The following is a 21641-nucleotide window of genomic DNA, read 5'->3' as shown; positions in this document are numbered from 1 at the left end:
AAACAGGTCAATTTGACCTGTTTGGTTTGTTGACTGTGTTACACCGCTCTGCCCCATGTAATGTCAATTTTTATAATTTACTCCGTTTGCTACTTGAGTCATCTCCCTCTCTCCTTCCCCACACACACATTCCCGCCCCCTGTCACTCAAGGAGAGCAGTTGTGCTCTACCACGAATCACAACCACTTGCAGTCTGCATGGTCAATGCTGCAGATGCAACAAGATACTGGTGACAATGATGCTGCTGTATGTATTCCATCCTCTAATACTAAACATGTGCATTTAACATCTCTATTTTGGGATTTTGATATTGAACACTGTTTATGATTACTATGGCATCTTCAGTTGCCATAGTAATGACTGACGCCAAAGCGTCATTGGCAGGATAGAGAAAATTGTGGGTTTTTCAGGGGACTGAAAGTGAATGCTGCCACCGGGAGGTGCCTCGCCTCCACTGAACCTGGTTCAGTGGACCAGGTTTCTCACAACTTTTACAGCTTTGTCTTTGAGACCAGGACAACATTTTTAAGGTAAGAAACTGTGTACAATTAATTTTTATGTTGGTAATTACATTTAAATTTTAGAATGTTTAAGATGAGTCTGTGAAATTAACTTCGGAATTCCGACATAGGCGATGCGGTGGATTGAGACGCAGCCAATATCTCTAGTTTAAACTGACAGATTATTAATGTGGTCTTTGATAACTGAACAAAATAAAATGCTCATGCTGACAATATGAGGAGCATTTGTCATTGGTATTAGCTAAAAGCAAAAATTAACTGGCTGGTGTCTCGTTCAGTTTGTAGCTGGCTAGCAAGCCACAAGCGAGGGCTGCTGCAGGATTGCTGTTTAACCAGTAAAATGTATGATACACATATAATGATTAACTAGCTAGCTAGATAACTAGCTACATACAGTGGTTCCTCAATAAAAAGTTTCAAACTTATGCCGTGACATGTTTGTAGTAGATGGTGGCAGATTGTGGTAAATTGTGTCATTCTGTCATTGCGCCACACTATGGCAAGGGGAAATTAGAACGATGATTATGCTTTTGGCTATGCTGTTGGTTTCTGTACCTTGAAAACCAGAAATAAATCATTCTAAAAACAAACTGCCAATATTTACCACAAGTGATAGCTCCTCTATTTAAATTGAGTTTCTGAAACACAGAATCCTTCTTTGCTGATGTGAAGAAGAAACTGAATGAAAGAGTGTCCAGCGAGGATACGGAGGGGAACATAATTTTTGGGGGGACAATAGTAAACATATACATACAATCGATAACTACATCACACCTGCCCAGACCCACCTGCTCATATCCCCATCACTCTCCGCCACTTGGCCTCAAACTGCACCATTTTGTTTCTCTCTGTCGCCCACGCACTTTCAACATTTGGATAATAATGCATTTAAAGTGTTGTTTACACTTTTCCAAACAGGCAGAACAATAATGTAATCTAACAGCACTTGTTCGTCATGCAACAGCATTTATTGCGCTTTTGACAATGATTTTACATGAGGCCTAATCTACATGATATGCCTAAAATACTTAACCTACCGTTCAATAGTTTGGGGTCACTTAGAAATGTCCTTGTTTTTGAAAGAAAAGCACATTTTTTTGTCCATTAAAATAACATCAAATTGATCAGAAATACAGTGTAGACATTGTTAATGTTGTAAATGACTATTGTAGCTGGAAACAGCAGATTTTTTAAATGTAATATCTACATAGGCATATAGAGGCCCAATATCAGCAACCATCACTCCTGTGTTCCAATGGCACTTTGTGTTAGCTAATCCAAGTTGATCATTTTAAAAGGCTAATTGATCATTAGAAAACCCTTTTGCAATTATGTTAGCACAGCTGAAAACTGTTGTGCTAATCAAAGCAACAATAAAACTGGCCTTCTTTAGAGTGGTTGAGTATCTGGAGCATCAGCATTTGTGGGTTCGATTACAGGCTCAATTACAGACCCAAAACTTTTGAACGGTAGTGTATGTAAACAACAGCTGGTGCACGATATCTAAGGAAGTCTCAAGGTTTTGCTCGCCTGAGGAAGAGTATCTCATGATAAGCTGTAGCCCACACTATCTACCTCGAGAGTTTTCATCTGTATTTTTTGTAGCTGTCTACATACCACCACAGACCGAGGCTGGCACTTAATCCGCACACAATGAGCTGTATTCCGCCATAAGCAAACAGGAAAACACTCATCCAGAGGCAGCGCTCCTAGTGGCCGGGAACGTAATTGTTTTTTTTTTGTTTTGTTTTTTTTCGTTATTTTACCAGGTAAGTTGACTGAGAACACGTTCTCATTTGCAGCAACGACCTGGGGAATAGTTACAGGATGAATGAGCCAATTGTAAACTGGGGATTATTAGGTGACCGTGATGGTTGAGGGCCAGATTGGGAATTTAGCCAGGACACCGGGGTTAACACCCCTACTCTTACGATAAGTGCCATGGGATCTTTAATGACCTCAGAGAGTCAGGACACCCGTTTAACGTCCCATCCGAAAGACGGCACCCTACACAGAGCAGTGTCCCCAATCACTGCCCTGGGGCATTGGGATCTTTGTTTAGACCAGAGGAAAGAGTGCCTCCTACTGGCCCTCCAACACCACTTCCAGCAGCACCTGGTCTCCCATCCAGGGACTGACCAGGACCAACCCTGCTTAGCTTCAGAAGCAAGCCAGCAGTGGTATGCAGGGTGGTATCAGTTTTCCTTCATTTCTATCATCATGTTAAATGTGCAATCAGAGGGAAACAAATATTTACCACCTTTACCCCACACACATAGCTCGCACTCCATTTGGCTTATCTGACCATAACTCTATCCTCCTGATTCCTGCTTACAAGCAAAAATTCAAGCAGGAAGCACAAGTGACTCGGTCTATAAAAATTGGTCAGATGAAGCAGATGCTAAACTACAGGACTGTTTTGTTAGCACAGACTGGAATATGTTCCGGGATTCTTCCAATGGCATTGAGGAGTACACCACATCAGTCATTGGCTTCATCAATAAGTGCATCGAGGATGTCGTCCCCACAGTGACTGTACGTACATACCCCAACCAGAAGCCATGGATTACAGGTAACATTCGCGCTGAGCTAAACGGTAGAGCTGCCACTTTCAAGGTGCGGGACTCTAACCCGGATATTTATAAGAAATCCTGCTATGCCCTCCGACGAACCATCAAACATGCAAAGCGTCAATACAGGAAAAAGATTGAATCGTACGACATCTGCTCCGATTCTCGTCGGCGGTGGCAGAGCTTGCAAACTACTACAGACAACAAAGGGAAGCACAGCCGAGAGCTGCCCAGTGACACGAGCCTACCAGACGAGCTAAATAACTTCTATGCTTGCTTCAAGGCAAGAAACACTGAAACATGCATGAGAGCATCAGCTGTTCCAGACGACTGTGAGACCTGTAAACAGGTCAACATTCACAGGTCGCTGGGCCAGACGGATTACCAGGACGTGCACTCCGAGCGTGCACNGAGACCTGTAAACAGGTCAACATTCACAGGTCGCTGGGCCAGACGGATTACCAGGACGTGCACTCCGAGCGTGCACAGACCAACTGGCAAGTGTCTTCACTGACATTTTCAACCTCTCCCTGTCTGAGTCTGTAATACCAACATGTTTCAAGCAGACCAACATAGTGCCGTGCCCAAGAAAACTAAGGTAACCTGCCTAAATGACTACCGACCCGTAGCACTCACGTCTGTAGCCATGAAATGCTTTGAAAGGCTGGTCATGGCTCACATCAACACCATTGTCCCAGAAACCCTAGACCCACTCCAATTTGCGTACCGCCCTATCAGATCCACAGATGATGCACTCTCTATTGCACTCCACACTGCTCTTTCCCACCTGGACAAAAGGAACACCTATGTGAGAATGCTATTCATTAACCAAAGCTCAGCGTTCAACACCATAGTGCCCTCAAGTCTCATCAATAAGCTAAGGACCCTGGGACTAAACACCTCCCTCTGCAACTGGATCCTGGACTTCCTGATGGGCCGCCCCCAGGTGGTAAGGGTAGGTAACAACACATTCGCCACGCTGATCCTCAACACTGGGGCCCCTCAGGGGTGTGTGCTCTGTCCCCTCCTGTACTCCCTGATCCCTCATGACTGTACGGCCAGGCATGACTCCAACACCATCATTAAGTTTGCCGATGACACAACAGTGGTAGGCTTGATCACCGACAACGATGAGACAGCCTATAGGGAGGACTCCTGAACATCTAATCAAATGGCTACCCGGACTATTTGCATCCCCCCTCTTTTACAACGCTGCTACTCTCTGTTGTTACCATCTATGCATAGTCACTTTAATAACTCTACCTACATGTACATATCACCTCAACTCACCGGTGCCCCCGCACATTGACTCTGTACCGGTACCCCCCTGTATACAGTGTATACGCTATTGTTATTTTACTGCTGCTCATAAATCACTTGTTACTTTTATTTCTTACTCTTATTCCTATTTTTTTATTTGTATATAGATATATATAAAAAATAACTGCATTGTTGGTCAGGGCCTTATAAGTAATAATTTCACTGTTGTATTCGGAGCATGTGACTAATAGCATTTGATTTGATCTATTTTCCCTTCAAAAATCACCAGCAACAACTATTTCACAGTAATTTCTTTAACACCTACAAGGGTGTTGACCTCAGAACCCATTGAGTGACCTCCCCAATATGCAACTCAAAGTTACGCCCTCGTCGCGCAATGTATACCCATTGATTATTGAATACTTAAATGTGTGATCTTTGCTTATGCTTGATTGCTTTTTAGATTATGACAGATAATCCTGCATTATTACAATGCTAATTGTTTATTGCAAATGGGCCCATAATTGATGACTATATGTTGTCAACTGAATCATGTGGACTCATCAGACACAGTAAACAACATACAATAGGAGTCTCCACAGACTAAAAATCTAATTTCATTGGTTGTGAAGCAGCATCCGTCTGTTTATATAATGCTCAGAGGAAAGTCTAGGTGCTTGTAGAGCCTGAGACTGAAGGAGGTCGTGCATGGTTTGCTGACTATCATTAGGTGAGATTAAACTTTTCATATGCATGATCTATATWACACACCATCATTTCATAACCAATTGTTCAACAAGTCAACATGACTACAGTGTTTACTTGTCTCTTTGTTTCCCCCAGCTGAAAGGATCCTGACCAGAGCTCAAAATCAGTGCTTAGTGTTTCCAATGAAGTAATACGGATTAAGTATTGATTGCTGAGAACTAATTAAATAAACGCACAATATTTGTAGATATTAAGGTGAGTATAAGTTTTAGGTTGATTGCATGGAGTCTGTTTATTCATACCACTTTTTCATACTTTCAAAAGAGCAAGAATAAGAAAGATGACATTTCAACACTATTTTCTTTCTTTTGTGACCTTTCAATCAAAACCACATACAGTATGACTAGTTGATGCTACCCCAATTTTGCTTCATTTACTTCTGTTTGATGTAAATTGTTGTTGATACTAGTCATGTACAGAAGTAGTTGTTCAAGTTGCACGATTACATTTACATACTATGAATAATATAGTATAAAAGTTTTGATAAAAACTTTGTTATTAAATGTGTAACTATTTCATGAAGATAGTAATGGCTACTATTTATATGGCAATGTGTTACCATAGTTCATTTTTCCCTCAAGTGCATTGTCCTCATTTGTGTTATTTTTAGAAATAAACTGGATTCCGATGGGAAGCATTATCAGCAGGATGTGTTGTATTTTCAGAAGCTCAATAATCTGACTCAGACAACGTTTTGGACTAGCAGTTCAGTGTTCCGTCTGTTACAGTAACACTATTCTTGCAAAACTTTCATTGAACGTAAGTCCAGTTAATTTTTGCAAACATAAATGTAGATGAAAACATGAACAATTTTGAAAAACACATTTAAAGATGTGATCAAATTGTTCCTTGTCTCTAGGCCTAAAACACCAGGTGGAATGGACTTCTCAAATACTTCGAACCTCAACAGCACTGTGAAATCACAGACTCTTTTCTGCTACGAGTCTTTGAGTGGATCGTGTGTGAGGTTTGCTCGACCCCTGAGCGTTCAGATTCCGATGTTCACATCGATGGTGTTGGCCATACTGGTGACTGTTATTGGGAACCTTCTGGTCATCACCTCCATTGCACACTTCAAGCAGCTCCAAACCTCCGTAAACCAACTGCTCGTCTCCCTGGCTGTGTGTGACCTCCTTCTGGGAGTGTTTGTAATGCCGTGCAGTGCTGTGCGCTCTGTCCAGGGCTGTTGGTACCTAGGAGGGTTTCTGTGTAAGCTCCACACCAGCACTGATATTATGCTGAGCACATCCTCCATCTTCCATCTATCCTTCATCTCCATTGACCGTTACTTTGCTGTCTGCAGGCCACTATCATACAGACTGATCATCACCAATAACACTGTATTGATCATGATCACCACCAGTTGGCTGGTCCCTGCCATTTTTTCTTATGGAATGATCTTCCCTGAGATCAATCTGAAAGGCAGGGAGGATTTCTATGAAACACATGTCAAGTGCATTGGAGGCTGTCAGGTGTTCTTTAGTCCAGTGGCRGCTGTAGTAGYATCCTCCTTCWGTTTTTACATCCCAGGCAYGATCTTGATTTGTATATATTCCAAGATATATTGGGTTGCCAGGGCTCAGGCCAGGTCCATTAAAGATTTATCTCGTCAGTTTAAAGAGGCAGACTCTGGACGTAGAGAAAGACGAGGGGCAAATATTCTGGCAATAGTAGTTGGAGTGTTTCTAATCTGCTGGAGTCCCTTTTCCTTGTGCCTCATCATTGACCCTTTCATACAGTACTCTATCCCCCCGCTGTTGGGGGATACCCTGGTTTGGTTTGGATATTTGAACTCTGCTTTTAACCCTATTGTCTATGCTTTCTTTTACACTTGGTTCAGGAGGGCCTTGAGAATCATCATCAGTGGTCACATCTTTCGCAGAGGTTCTTGTAGATTTAGATTGTATTCTGAGTAAAGTTTCAGTTGACATTGTATGTGTGTTCAAATAAATATATGAATTATTGTGGGATGTAACATGTGACAGCTATGCAACTAAAAGATAAAGCTTGAGTGAAAATGTAACAGAAGCTGCTTTTAACCTGTTTCATATAAAGCTGTTTGCCTGAAATAAATGCATTTCAATGCCTGTGATGCTTGTGCCTGTCACCTTGTTTAATAGTGTTCTTTGTCTCCTCCTAGTGCCTACTTGAGGTACACACCGCTGGAACAGTAATTCTGAGCTTAGAGCTCATGACATCACTATTTTACAAAACTATCATACTGTACATTACTTGAATATACACATATAATATAAACAGATGTAAATCATGTAACCTATTATAACTGGCTGGTAGCTGGGAAAGGGGTGTGACCAAAATATGTCCAATACAGTATATAAACTCTGTCATTCTTCTAAGAAGACTGTGCTGGATTCAGCACCACTCACACACCTGCACCTGTGACTACAGTTGCAAGTGATCAGCTCTAACTTGAATATCTTTTTGTTTTTGGCAATGGATATCTCATCTCATCAACATCTGGATCCAAAGATGTTCTGTTATCCAGAATCAAATGCCTCCTGCACCAGAGAAATCTTCAGTGAAGGAGTTCAAATTGCTTCATACTTTGTGTTTGTTTCTGTTATGCTGGTCACTATTCTAGGGAACGGTGTGGTCATTATCTCCATTGCTCACATAAAACTGCTCCACACGCCAACTAACATGCTTATAATGTCTTTGGCAGTTGCAGACCTGCTAGTTGGAGTAACTGTGATGCCTTTTAGTACAATTAAGGCTGTGGAGGGCTGCTGGTACTTTGGAGATGCTTTTTGTTTGCTGCATTCTGATATGTTCCTCACATCTGTTTCAATTTTCCACCTGGTATTCATAGCCATAGATCGATATGTGTCTGTGTGCAGTCCACTTCGCTATTCCACAAAGATTACAATACCAATTGCATGGCTCATGGTTTTTGCCAGTTGGGCAGTTGCTGCATTGTACTCCTATGGCCTACTATATTCAAAAGCAAATGTGAAAGGACTGGATGAATTCATTGCATCCATATACTGCCTGGGAAGTTGTAATCTTTTCCTTAATGCTCTGTGGGGCGCCCTAGACACATTGATAGCCTTTTTCTTTCCGTGCTCTGTAATGGTGGGTTTGTATACCAAAATATTTTTGGTGGCAAAAGAACATCTAAGGAAGATTGAAGACAGCCAAAATAATTCCAATGAGGGAGGTAGAGGTGTGGTGTCTAAACGGTCAGAGCGGAAAGCAGCTAAAACTTTAGGCATTGTGGTGGGTGTTTTCATCTTTTGCTGGCTGCCTTTCTTTGTTAATTCCATAGTTGATCCATACACAAACTTTAGCACACCACCTATTCTCTTTGAAGTGTTTATCTGGCTGGGTTACTTTAATTCTACTGCAAATCCAATCATCTATGCACTGTTTTATCCATGGTTTCGAAAATGTCTTAATCTTATTGTCACATTGAAAATATTCAATAGAAATTCTTCCTATATAAATGTATTTGCTACTACATGATCTATTGTAAAGCTACATCAGTATACTATTCAACTATGTTTGAACAGTATGTAACTAACTTCATGCAAAAACATTTAAATGTTTCATAATAGCCCTTTTTTGGGCAGAGGATGAATTGTCCAGCTACTGTAATTTACTTCTCACAAAAGGATTCATGTCAATACATATACAGTATGTGGCTTAGTAGCATTTTTCTTTTACCTAAGCAATGACCTGTCCACTTTGGATAGTGTGTTCAATGAGGCAAATGAAGAGAAGCATTTGAGAAACCTCTTCTGCACATTATACTGCTGTCGATATTTGCCTGGTCTTTTTCATGTAACCTTGTTTAACTTATAAATCCTTTCTTATTGTATTTTGAATGTAGCATAGGCCTACCTTATAATGAAGCGCCATAAAGTACATAAAATGTGTCTTTGGATTTTTTTTTGTAACTCAATCATCTTGTGTCTAATCATATAATGGCTAGAGGTGAAATAAACAATCAGAGGTACCCGGCTTCCAGTCCCATTGTTTGAGCTAGACATTTTATCAAAGATGATCTATTAGAGTGAGAAGACAGCTGCTCTAACGATGGAAAAGCATGTCCTCAAAGATGGAAGGCAGGCAGGAGGAGGCGAGATCAATCCATTGAGAGGGCAAATACGCATATAAACAACAGGCACAATTTAGCCTTAGCCCCGCCGAGGCTGATTATAAAAGGATGTTCCGGTTGTTAGTGGAAATGGAAGCGAGAGCGCGTGACGTCACCTCCGTTTCTGAACGTTAACAAGGCGACACTACGTCTTAACTCCTCGTCCACATTTTCTGGATTGGTTGAACAGTGCAGAAGAGAACCTCTCCTAACATTAAAAAAAAAAATCTCATCAAGACCAGAATGTGAGGGATCTAGTTTCAGGAGTTTATTTTATGCCTGCTATGTTAGGTTATAAAGTTTTTTTTTTTTTAAGTTACCGTAATGCCATGTGCGTCCAATTATATCTGTGCATTTGTAACAACCAAACCATTATGAAACTTCTATTCTTTCAAATAAGCAAGACGTAACAAAATAGCAATCAATTACATTTTTGTTGACCAAATTCGACATTTTCATTGACCTACATGCACAAATTCCTCACTTCCTGGTCTTATTTTCGTGGAAAGATTTTGGGCGAAGTAAATCCTCTCACTTCGCCTCTTGCACTCTGATTTGATCTTTGCTGTAAAGCGGTATAGAGTGGATCATGTGACTAGAAAAACATGACACACCGATCAGGAAGCAGAGGTTAGGCCGAGCAGACTGTCAAGACAGAACTCATTAAGGTAAACGAATATTTAGTGTTCACCCAAATTTGCCATCAGCAATGTTTGGATATGCAATGATTAGTAAATGTCGACAAGCGACAATTAAGATGTAAATCATGCGACCTGAAACGTATCTTATTAATGTTTACTGAAAGTTGTCAGCATTTGTGCAACTGGAGATACAACAATGTATCTCTTGTACGCTGCAGTATTTCCTTGATCTAAATGAACATGGCTACTTTACCATTCATGTTTTTAGCGTTTGATGAAATGTATATGATGACATACGAGTAGCAAATAGACACAGTGGGGAGGGGGCGTATTTGACATTCATCCATGCCCAGTTATTCAGGCGTTCGTATTTCCGCATTTTCTGGCCTAGTTTGTCAGGGTGAGGGCGTTAGCTTGCCCTGCCTGTGCTCTCTTCCAATGCCTGTATCTGATTGGACGGCTGGCTGATGAACTTCAACTAACCTCTTGCAGACTGTATTCTTGTGTACATTCATGTGTTTCTCTTACTGATGGCCTATTATGTTCCTCAACATTCATGGTTTATTCACTTAAAAACTATTTTATGCAAGCATTTGGGATTTTTCCCACTTTGGCCACAGCAAGTATGTATGTCTAGGGGAATGAGTGTTCATAATACATAAAGCAGGTGGTAGTGAATAGAAGTGAACTGAGGCAAGCCATGTGAGTGACTGACAACAATACTTGTAACATTTTATATTTCAAGGTCTTGGGGAGACTCCCAATGTGTCAACGATGGCCTACCAGTACGGAAAAGTGCAGGACCCAAATGTGCTTACTCAGACGATAATCTCCAACATCCAAAAGATAGCACAACAAAGTAATTGATACACATGGACAAACTGTGCACACAACCACAACAAGTAAATCAGTACAAACAAGTTTTGTTATATCCTCACACTTTAGTAGGCCAATAGGCTACTACTATACATATCCTATGAGGCCTGGGGGTGGACTCAAAAGTATTAATATATCTACATTATATTTTTATTTTGAATGAATTTTCAAATGTAATACTTTTCCTATTGAATGAAACCACGTATTGTTTTGTGTCACAATATGTGTGCCTTGTTTCTACCAGCATCTGAAATACAGAGTATTGTGGATAAGTTGGGAACACCACAAGACACAACTGAGCTCAGACAGCAACTGTGAGTTCCGTTTTAATCAGAATAAGTCTCTTGTAGTCTAACTTTTAAAGATGTTTTTTACGTGCAGGTATATGTATTATAATGGAATATCTAAATTAGGCTTTTGACTTTTCAAATGTAGGCAGCAGAAACAGCAGAATGTCAACCACCTTGCCAAAGAAACTGACCGAAGTGTGAAGCAATTTGGCTCTTTACCTGTCACAACTGAACAGGTACTCAACACCTTTTTTTGTACAACAAGCAACAAAACGTATAGTAACTACTGTCATGTGCAATAGCAGACAGAACATTATTCACACAGTAATGTAAAAACAGCTAGGTGAACAGCACCTCAGTGCTCATTGGTCACATGTTAGGTGGGCTGGCCTGTGTTGTCCAAGCTGGTCCCTGGATGACCTGTTCCTAAGTCTCAAGTATCAATCAACACAACTTGTCAATAAAAAATCTAAAATAATTGCACTTGTAGAAGTGCCCTCCGTTCACCTTTTATGAATGCATTTGTCATTAAATTGGCAATCAACAGTTGCTACATCCATTTTTGGACTTAAATGTATCCATTGGTTCTTGAAGAATATTACTTATACATGCCTCCATGAGTTTAGTTCAACGGTCGTACCCCATCAGAACCCAAAATATAAGCTTGTTTTATTCCAATGTTTGTAAACAAAGTAAATGTAAACAAACAATGTATAGCATTAAAAAAACATGGTTAAAACTATAATTTTTAGTCCTTGCATCCATAGCTCTGTCTTTTAATTTGAGAGTGGTTACATTTCCCTAGTCACATCCCCAGCGTTATGACGAAACAGTGTTGGGGAGAATGCTTTGTTTTTGTTTTAACTGCTGATTGTCGCTTTGTATTTGCGTCTTTTATCTTAGCCAACTTTCAACAAACTTACCCTGCATTGTCAATGTTTCTGACTGGGAACAATTGTTTTGAATGGTCATCCAACTCCGAATTCAAAGTCGGAAACTCGGGCATCTTTCTAAAGCTCAGACTTTCCGACCTGAAGATCACTGATATCATGAGTTGACCTCAGTTTTTTTTCTTGAGTTCCCAGATGCAGGTACCATCAGTCCGGTAAAATAACAAAACAAATTATTTCAATTTATGGTCCACAGTACCTCGCAAGTGCTACATTAGCACATCTATTTTGTTATCAAAGCTTGAGTTTTGAAATCTAATATGGTCTGAGAATAACAATATTGTTAGGACAGGCATATAACCAAGATGCTGTGATAATGTACTAGGAAATGTATTAGGTCTAGAACTGTTTTATATTAGGTTAATGTCAAATGTTTTTAGTCATGTTTAAAAATAAATCTGAGCGGTAGGTCTCTGCTTGCTTTTTGACTGGGAAAGTGATCTTGACTCTGAAAAGGTTGGTGACCACTGCTGTATATAATTCAAAACAACACTGTACTGTGCAACACTGCATATTCCCATGAAATTGTGATTGAGATCAAATGGTTGGCATGCAGATGCAACATGGACGTTTCACCGGTAAAACTTGAAGAATTATCATTCACAATTGACAGTGAGAAATGTGAAGAGAGGGTGACCTCAAAAATGTGTGCGTAAAGTAGAGCTAAAGAAAAGCTTGCGCAGAACGTGTTTCGGATCTTTAGCTCTGGAGAAGAGGGTTCCAGTGGGGCGGGGGGGTTACTTTCGGATCCGCCTTTATTTATATATACTGCTGGTGCACTATTCTTAAACACATTAAGCCTTTATTTCCTGTTTTCGTAGTTGTGCCTTCTCGTTCAAGGAAGGCCCAAGGCACACTGCATGAACATTTTTCCTGACAGCAGAAATCCAACAGTGTTGAAGGAATTTCTGTTTGTGTGTGGTAAAGAAAGCAATTATTGCATTCTTGTAGAGCTCATAAGGAAAGGTTGGAATGCACGCCATGGCAGGACTAAAGCAATTCTTACAAACATCCACATTTTCTGTTTTTCAATACTGTCCTGGATGTTTAATTTAGACAATGGAAAGACAAATGATGGGTTTAATTGCAAACACATTCTAGTTGTATTTCTTGCTAACGAAAATATATATAAATATTTTTCATATAAGTCACATTATGAGTTGTTAGTATTTTATTTCTGCTTATGTAAATTAGGACATGAGGGCCTGAGACGGAAGTCCTAAGAATAATTCTCTTATCGGTTGAGATTAAAGAGTGATGCTATGGCACAGTATCATGAACACTGTATGTGACGTTAACTCATTTGTTTACATATACCTCTCTTCTAGCGCCAGAGAAAGATCCAGAAAGACCGATTTATCAATGACTTCTCCAATGCACTGGCCAATTTCCAAAAGACACAGAGGCAGGCTGCTCAGAAAGAGAAGGCGTTTGTTGCCAGAGTCCGTGCCGAGTCCAGAGTGTCGGTTAGTAATCATAAAAAATGTACACAAACTTTACTAGGTACAGACAAGAGGAGGCTGGTTGGAGGAACTATAGGAAGACAGGCTAATTTGAATGGCTGGAATGGAATTAATGGAACGGATTCAAACGTGGTTTCCATATGTTTGAAACGTTTCATACCGTTCCACAAATTCTATTCCAGCCATTAGAATGAGCCCATCCTCCTATAGCTCCTCCCACCAGCCTCCACTGGTACAGACCACACCTTCAACATTAACGTTTTTGTTTAATGCAGGAAAAGGTTTAAAGGTACTGGATGGGGGTGTGTGTATGTGTTACGTTACAGCCTTATTCGAAAATGGATACAAAAAAAATAATATTAGTCAATCTACACACAATACCCCATAATGACAAAGCGAAAACATGTGTTTTGATTTTTTTTTGCAAATGTATTAAAAATGAAAAACTGATACCTTATTTTTTTTTGTTATTTTTTGTTAAGTATTCAGACCCTTTCCAATGAGACTCAAAATTGAGCTCCAGTCCATCCTGTTTCCATTGATCATCCTTAAATGTTTCTACAATGTGATTGGAGTCCACCTGTGGTAAATTCAATTGATTGGACATTATTTGGAAAGGCACATACCTGTCTATATAAGATCCCACAGTTGACAGTACATGTCAGAGCAAAAACCAAGCCATGAGGTCAAAGGAATTGTCTGTAGAGCTCCAATATAGGATTGTGTCGGCACAGATCTGGGGAAGGGTATCAAAAGATTTCTGCAGCATTTAAGGTCCCCAGGAACACAGTGGCCTCCATTCTTAAATGGAAGAAGTTTGGAACAATCAAGACGTAACAAAATGTGGGAAAAAGTCAAGGGGTCTGAATACTTTTCAAATGCACTGTGTATATACACATTTAGTTACGTTACAGCCTTATTCTAAAATGTATTCAATAGTTTTTTTTTCATCAATGTAAATGTCATATTTCAGTTTTTATTTTTAATAAATTTCCAAAACTTTCTAAAAAGCTGTTTTTGCTTTGTCATTATGGGGTATTGTGTGGAGATTGAGGATTTCTTATTTAATCAATTTTAGAACAAGGCTGTAAAGTAATAAAATGTGGAAAAAGTCAAGGGGTCTGAATACTTTACAAATGCACTGTATGTCTGTGTGTATATATATTACATAAGTATGCGTGTGTGTGTATATGTATGTGGACACCCCTTCAAATTAGTGGATTCAGCTGTTTCAGCCACACCCATTGCTGACAGGTGTATATAATCAAGCACACAGCCATGCAATCTATATAGACAAGCATTGCCAGTAGAATGGCCTTACTGAAGAGCTCAGTGACTTTCAACATGGCACCGTCATAGGATGCCACCTTTCCAACAAATCAGTTCGTCAAATTTCTGCCCTGCTAGAGCTGCCCAGGTTAACTGTAGGTCCTGTTATTGTGAAGTGGAATCGTTTAGGAGCAACAAGGGCTCAGCCGCAAAGTGGTAGGCCACACAAGCTCACAGAATGGGACCGCGGAGTTCTGAAGCGCATAGTGCGTTAAAATCATCTGTTCTCGGTTGCAACACTCACTACCGAGTTACAAACTGCCTCTGGAAGCAACATCAGCACAAGAACTGTTCGTCGGGAGCTTCATGAAATGGGTTTCCATGGCCGAGCAGCCGCACATAAGCCTAAGATCACCATGCGCAATGCCAAGCGTCAGCTGGAGTGGTGTAAAGCTTGCTGCCATTGGACTCTGAAGCGGTGGAAACGAGTTCTCTGGAGTGATGAATCACGATTCACCATCTGGCAGTCGATGGACGAATCTGGGTTTGGCAGATGCCAGGAGAACGCTACCTACCCGAATGCATAGTGCCAACTGTCAAGTTTGGTGGAGGAGGAATAATGGCCTGGGGCTGTTTTTCATGGTTCGGGCTAGGCCCCTTAGTTCCAGTGAAGGGAAATCTTAACGCTACAGCATACTGACTTTCTAGATGATTCTGTGATTTCAAATTTTGGGAAGACCCTTTCCTGTTTCTCACGTGACAATGCCCCCAGCGAGGTCCATACAGAAATGTTTTGTCGATATATGTGTTGAAGAACTTGACTGTCCTGCACAGAGCCCTGACCTCAACCTTATCAAACACCTTTGGGATCAATTGGAACAGCGACTGTTAGCCAAGCCTAAATGCCCAACATAAGTGCCCTACCTCACTAATGCTCTTGTGGCTGAATGGAAGCAAATTCCCACAGCAATATTCCAACATCTAGTGGAAAGCCTGTTATAGCAGCAAAGGGGGGACCAACTCCATATTGATGCCCCTGATTTTGGAATGAGATGTTCGATGAGCAGGTGTCCACATACTTTTGGTCATGTAATGTATATACAGCCGTTGACTGGTGATAGGAGGAGTAGTCAGTTATTTGGTTGTCGAGAGGGAAAGAAATGTAAATGTTTCAAGTGTGGCCTTTCCTCACAAACTGTAGTGACTTTACATAAAGCCATAAATCAAATCCCACCTGAAATTAGAGAGCATCAGACTGACTGTTCTGTCCACCCTCAGGGTGGCTATCCTGATGACAGCTTTGGAGGAAATGGAAACGTCTTTGAAAGGTCAGAGTTCAGCATTTCAGTGGTCTCGTGCTTTTTGAGTGAAATAGTACACAGACATGCTGCACTAAATGTACTGTGCAAGCTGTTTAAATACATCCCACTGTCTTGTTGCCACATAAAACTGCATGCCGACCACAGAGGAAGGAACCACTGTAGACACTCATATTTAATGGATTTACCCAGAGTTCATAATCCTGATTCCTCTATTATTGCCTACAGTTGTGGAGAATGTAAACATCCTCTTTTACCGTTAAGATAATATTTTTGATTTGGTCTATTGGTGTTTAGCTCTTTTTTTGATTGTCCTGACCTTTTGTTCTACTATGAATTGCTTAACCATCAAATGAATGTTCACATACAAAACCCACAGTTGACTATTCTCTAACTGCTAGTTTATCTTAACATCCACTTTAGTGTTTACATGTCAGTCTTTACAGGCCCATCAGGCCCATCTCTCTCTAGCCCAGACAGACGGAGTGGGAGGTGAGTGTTTGCTTTGGGTGGTTCACCACGTCTTCCCCATGTCTGACTCTACAGTGGGGGGCAGGCCCAGGTCCAGTCACAGTCCCAGGAGGTGGCCATCACTGAAGAGGACCTGCAGCTCATCCAGGAGAGAGAGACTTCCATCAGACAGCTAGAGGTGACAGCATTCCTATTACTCACCATCAGTGAACAAGATTCAGGGTTAAATTATGATTTTGCTGGATGTCTTTCATTCCTTTAAATTGTCTTATACCATAAGCCATACAGTAATCATAGCTTATTTGGTCCGAAGGTGATTTTATTTGCCCCCCTAAGTTTTCAGATAATTATTTTTTGACATAACGGACTGTAAAAACACCATAAAATCAGCTCCAAGTGATGCCAAGCAGTTGCCATACCAGGCAGTGATGCAAGTGGCCAGGATGCTCTCGATGGTGCAGCTGTAGAACTTTTGATGATCTGGGGACCCATGCCAAATCTTTTCAATCTCCTGAGGGGGGAAAGGTGTTGTCGTGCCCTCTTCACAACTCTTGGTGTGTTTGGACCATGATAGTTCTTTGGTGATGTGTACACCAAGGAACATGAAACTCTTGACCTGCTCCACTACAGCCCCGTTGATGTTAATGGGGGCCTGTTTGCCCCTCCTTTTCCTATAGTCCACGATCAGCTCCTTTGTCTTGCTCACATTGAGGGATAGGTTGTTGTCCTTTCACCACACTGCCAGACCTCCCTATAGTCTGTCTCATCGTTGTCATTGATCAGGCCTATCACTGTTGTGTCATCAGCAAACTTAATGATGGTGTTGGAGTCGTGCTTGGCCACGTAGTCATGGGTGAACAGGGAGTACAGGAGGGGACTAAGCACGCACCCCTGAGGGGCCCCAGTGTTGAGGATCAGCATTCCCAAATCTGTTCCCAAGTATTCCCACGCATAATAGAGAGACACGGGAACTTATACCAATGCAAGTGAGGTTTGAAATGATTATGTTTTAGTAAAATATTGGGCTTCTTGCTGTCAATTTGCAGTCTTCAAATAACTTGTAATTGTGTTCTGGCCCCCCGACCATCCGCTCAAGAAAAAATTGGCCCGCGGCTGAATCTAGTTGATGATCACTGCCTTATGCTATCCTGCAAATCACACTTACATAATGGATTTATATCCAGTCCATTTCATTTATGTTGTCTGTTTATTCAATGATTGTTTTCTCTTTTTTTAGTCTGATATTACAGATATAAATGAAATATTTAAGGACTTGGGAATGATGGTCCATGAGCAAGGTGATGTGATCGGTAAGCATACATTCAGTCATTTACTCCTCTAAACTTCTGACTGTTAGAAACTTTTCCACTTTCAAAACATTGACAGCATACGCCTACAGGGATCAAATACTGCATGTTTAGGAGTCTTTATGGAGAACAGTCTAATGAGTGTTCTGGGTACAGAGGATGACAAACAGCTACGCTAGCTAGACACACACGATTATGTCCCACAGTTAAAACTGAAGGGATGTTAACGTGATAATGACATAATTTGAGAGGCTAGTCATCGTCATGGTGCACAAGTCAAAGGTTCTAACTTTTTAAGCAACATTTTCAAGAAAACATTCAACCAAAACTGAACCTCTGGGAGAGAATGACCCTTTCACTGTGCATTTATACCCCTAGACAGTATAGAGGCCAATGTCGAAACTGCTGACCTTCATGTTCAGAATGCCACCCAGCAGTTAGCACAGGCTGCAGACTATCAGGTAGGTAACATAAGAATCATTCTTTTGAGGGTGAATAAATCATTATGCTTTTTCTGTATATTTTACAATGCTGCATCAAATGAATGTTCTTATAACGTTAAGTGTTTCTTTTGCCCCTTTCAGCGCAAATCTAGAAAGAAGATCTGCATTCTCATTGTAGTTCTGGCAGTTCTTGCTGTTGTCGTTGGTTTAATCATCTGGGCATCAGTCAAAGGATGATGATGCTTTTCACATACTCTTTGGTCCTGGAATTTTAATGATTATTTAGGACTAAGTTTGAGTTACAGATCTCATAGCCATAATACTATAGTAAGAAGAATACACACAGAATTTACCTGAAATAGGCTTGTGTGATACAGTACCTGCTAATTATTATGGACTGTAGCCTAGTCTATGCACCAGAGGCCAAGAATTGTGCAATGCTAAGTAATATCTTGCATCACTTTTGCTGTCAAGTTCCTCAGTGCTGTCTTATTCTTCACTTCAAGCCTTTATTTTCTATGAAGCAATTTATGCATTTTTATTTAATCTCACAAAGATTCTCACTGTATAAATAAATATGTACAGTGCCTTCAGAAAGTATTCATACTGCTTGACTTATTCCATATTTTGTTGTTACAGCCTGAATTCAAAATTGCTTAAATTGCTTTTTTTCTCACCCATCTACACACCATAATGACAAAGTGAAAATATGTTTTTGACATTTTTGCAAATGTATTGAAAATGAAATGCAGAAATATCACATTTTCACAAGTATTCACACCCCTGAGTCAATACATCTTTAGAATGACCTTTGGCAGCAATTACAGCTGTGAGTCTTTCTGGGTAAGTCTCTAAGAGCTTTGCACACCTGGATTGGGCAATATTTGCACATTTATTATTTTTACAATTCTTCAAGCTCTGTCAAGTTGGTTGGTGATCATTGCTAGACTGCCATTTTCTTGCCATAGACAATTTAATTGACAACTGCAAGTAGGCCACTCAGGAACATTCAATGTCCTAGTGTCTGTTGGAAAGCAGACTGAACCAGGTTTCCTCTAGGATTTTGCCTGTGCTTAGCTCTATTCTGATATATTTTTATCCTTAACTCCCTATTCCTTGCCGATGATGAGCATAACATTATGCAACATTTTCTGCAGTTTTACTTTAGTGCCTTATTGCAAACATGATGCAAGTTTTGGAATATTTGAGGTTAGTATTGTGGAGTAACTGCAATGTTGTTGATCCATCTTCAGTTTTCTCCTACCACAGCCATTAAACTCTGTAACAGTTTTAAAGTCACCATTGGCTCCATGGTGAAATCCCTGAGCGGTTTCTTTCCTCTCTGACACCTGTATCTTTGTAGTGACTGGGTGTATTGCAACACCATCCCAAAGTATAATTAATAACATCACCATGCTCAAAGAGATATTCAATGTCTGCTTTTTATTTTTACCCATCTACCAAAAAGTCGGAGTGGACTTTTAGTCCGACTCAGGAGGTGTGCACACCACTCACCTCTTCCGAGTATATTACTCACTAATGTTCAGTCTCTGAATATTAAGGTTGACGTCTCTCTGGAAGGAAATCCTTGCCCTGAGCTCATCAGGGATTGTAACATACTCTGTTTCACGGAAACATGGCTCTCGGGATATACTGTCTGAGTCCATTCAGCCAGTTGGTTTCTCAGTTCATCGCGCAGACAGGAATATATATCTCTCCAGGAAGAAGGGTGAGGATGTATGTTTCATGATTAACTACTCATGGTGTGATTGTGATAACGTACAGGAACTCAAGTCCTTTTGTTGACCCGACCTAGAATACCTCACCATCAAATGCTGACCGTATTACCTCCCAAGAGAATTCACTTCAGGTTATAGTCACAGCCGTGTATATTCCTCCTCAAGCCAACACCATGATGGCCCCCAAAGAACTTCATTGGACTTTATGCAAACTGGAAACCACATATCCTGAGGCTGCATTTATTCTAGCTGGGGACTTTTACTGAGCAAATTTGAGTAAAACGTTACCAAAGTTCTATACAGGCTTTTCGCTACACCCGCAATAACATCTGCTTAACACGTGTGCGTGACAAATAAAATTTGATTTGATAGGTGCCCTTCTTTGTGAGACATTGGAAAACCTCCCTGGTCTTTGCGGTTGAATCTGTGTTTGAAATTCACTGCTCGTCTGAGGGAACTTACAATTGTATGTGGGGTACAGAGATGAGGTAGTCATTCAAAAATGTTGAACACTATTATTGCACACAGAGTGAGTCCATGCAACTAAGTATGTGAATTGTTAAGCTCTTTTTTTTTTTTACTCCTGAACTTTAGGCTCCCCATAAGGATGGGGATGAATACTTATTGACTCAAGACATTTCATTTTAAAAAGTAATACATTTTAGATTTCAGGCTGTAACACAACAAAATTTGGAAAAAGTCAAGGGGTGTGAATACTTTCTGAAGGCACAGTATGGGTTATAGAATTATTGTGGAACTGTGAATGTTTTTGCTGCCTCACAAAAATGTGATTCGTTTTTATTCAGCTCTTTCCGTTTTCACTTTCTTCAATAAAAAGCAGTGCAGCACTAGATGCAATGAGCTCTTAATTACTGGCTTCCCGTTTTCCCCCATTCTGACCTTTGCCTACTAATCATCATTCTTCTTTAATTCGGTGTGTTTTGGTTGTACTTTAGGCTACACAACTTTCTATCTGCTTTGTATTTTCAATGGAAAAGTTACATATCAAAAGTTTAAATAATATACTTTTTCTTTTTGATTCTTGATTTTGTCCAGTTTTTCTGAGGGAAGAAGCTTTACTGTACAATATACTCCTGAAACATGATAAATGAGCTGAATAACAGAATAAAACCCTGATTCGTGTACTCAATCTCATATGCTTAATTGCATTATTCTTGTTGAACAAGGGTTTTACAAATTCCAACACATTTACCATTTTATGCAGTGGGTGATTTTATTTCCTCGCCTCCTCTTGCATGTAGGTGTGTTTCTGGAGGAGGAGCAGTTAAAGTTTTTCTCCCTGCATTTGATCTCTTGACAGATGAGGCTGCATGTACAGACTGGATGGCACTGATACATTTAGGAAAAGTTCAATTTAAGAAAGTTGTTTAATTTTTCACACAAAATATGACAGGGTGAAATATGAGAAACAGGCCTTCTGTATGCTTGTTTAAAAACGACTGGCTAAAATTATACAAAACATCTGTAGCATCACTTTTAATACTCTTATTTTTCATCCTCCGTATTCTATTTTAGCCTGATACATTTACATGGAGCTTTTTTTATTTTATCTCTGGTTGGCATTTAGGCAAATAGCCTATTATGTCCCTACATGTTCAGAGATCATCCATCCAGTG

General features: G+C 40.3%; 3 protein-coding genes across 3 annotated transcripts; all 3 read left to right on the top strand.

Annotated features, from left to right (window-relative positions):
* Window positions 1–5767: 5767 nt before the first annotated feature.
* taar1b (trace amine associated receptor 1b) lies at window positions 5768–7192 on the top strand. Its single transcript, XM_023974144.3, has 2 exons — window positions 5768–5878; window positions 5979–7192. The coding sequence occupies exon 2, from the start codon at window positions 5998–6000 to the stop codon at window positions 7033–7035; it is 1038 nt and encodes a 345-aa protein (XP_023829912.1). The 5' UTR covers window positions 5768–5878; window positions 5979–5997; the 3' UTR covers window positions 7036–7192.
* A 116-nt stretch (window positions 7193–7308) lies between these two features.
* LOC111954409 (trace amine-associated receptor 13c-like) lies at window positions 7309–8719 on the top strand. The gene has a single exon (XM_023974145.3). It carries the CDS (start codon window positions 7574–7576, stop codon window positions 8600–8602), a length of 1029 nt encoding a protein of 342 aa, XP_023829913.1. The 5' UTR covers window positions 7309–7573; the 3' UTR covers window positions 8603–8719.
* A 1098-nt stretch (window positions 8720–9817) lies between these two features.
* On the top strand, window positions 9818–18865 carry LOC111954410 (syntaxin-7). Its single transcript, XM_023974146.3, has 10 exons — window positions 9818–9904; window positions 10623–10736; window positions 10998–11067; window positions 11189–11279; window positions 13322–13459; window positions 16004–16053; window positions 16591–16693; window positions 17753–17825; window positions 18201–18283; window positions 18407–18865. The coding sequence occupies exons 2-10, from the start codon at window positions 10652–10654 to the stop codon at window positions 18500–18502; spliced, it is 789 nt and encodes a 262-aa protein (XP_023829914.1). The 5' UTR covers window positions 9818–9904; window positions 10623–10651; the 3' UTR covers window positions 18503–18865.
* Window positions 18866–21641: the final 2776 nt, after the last annotated feature.

Source organism: Salvelinus sp. IW2-2015, linkage group LG28 (assembly GCF_002910315.2).
Source record: "Salvelinus sp. IW2-2015 linkage group LG28, ASM291031v2, whole genome shotgun sequence".
NCBI lineage: Eukaryota > Metazoa > Chordata > Actinopteri > Salmoniformes > Salmonidae > Salvelinus > Salvelinus sp. IW2-2015.
This window is presented reverse-complemented; position numbering and strand designations above follow the sequence as displayed.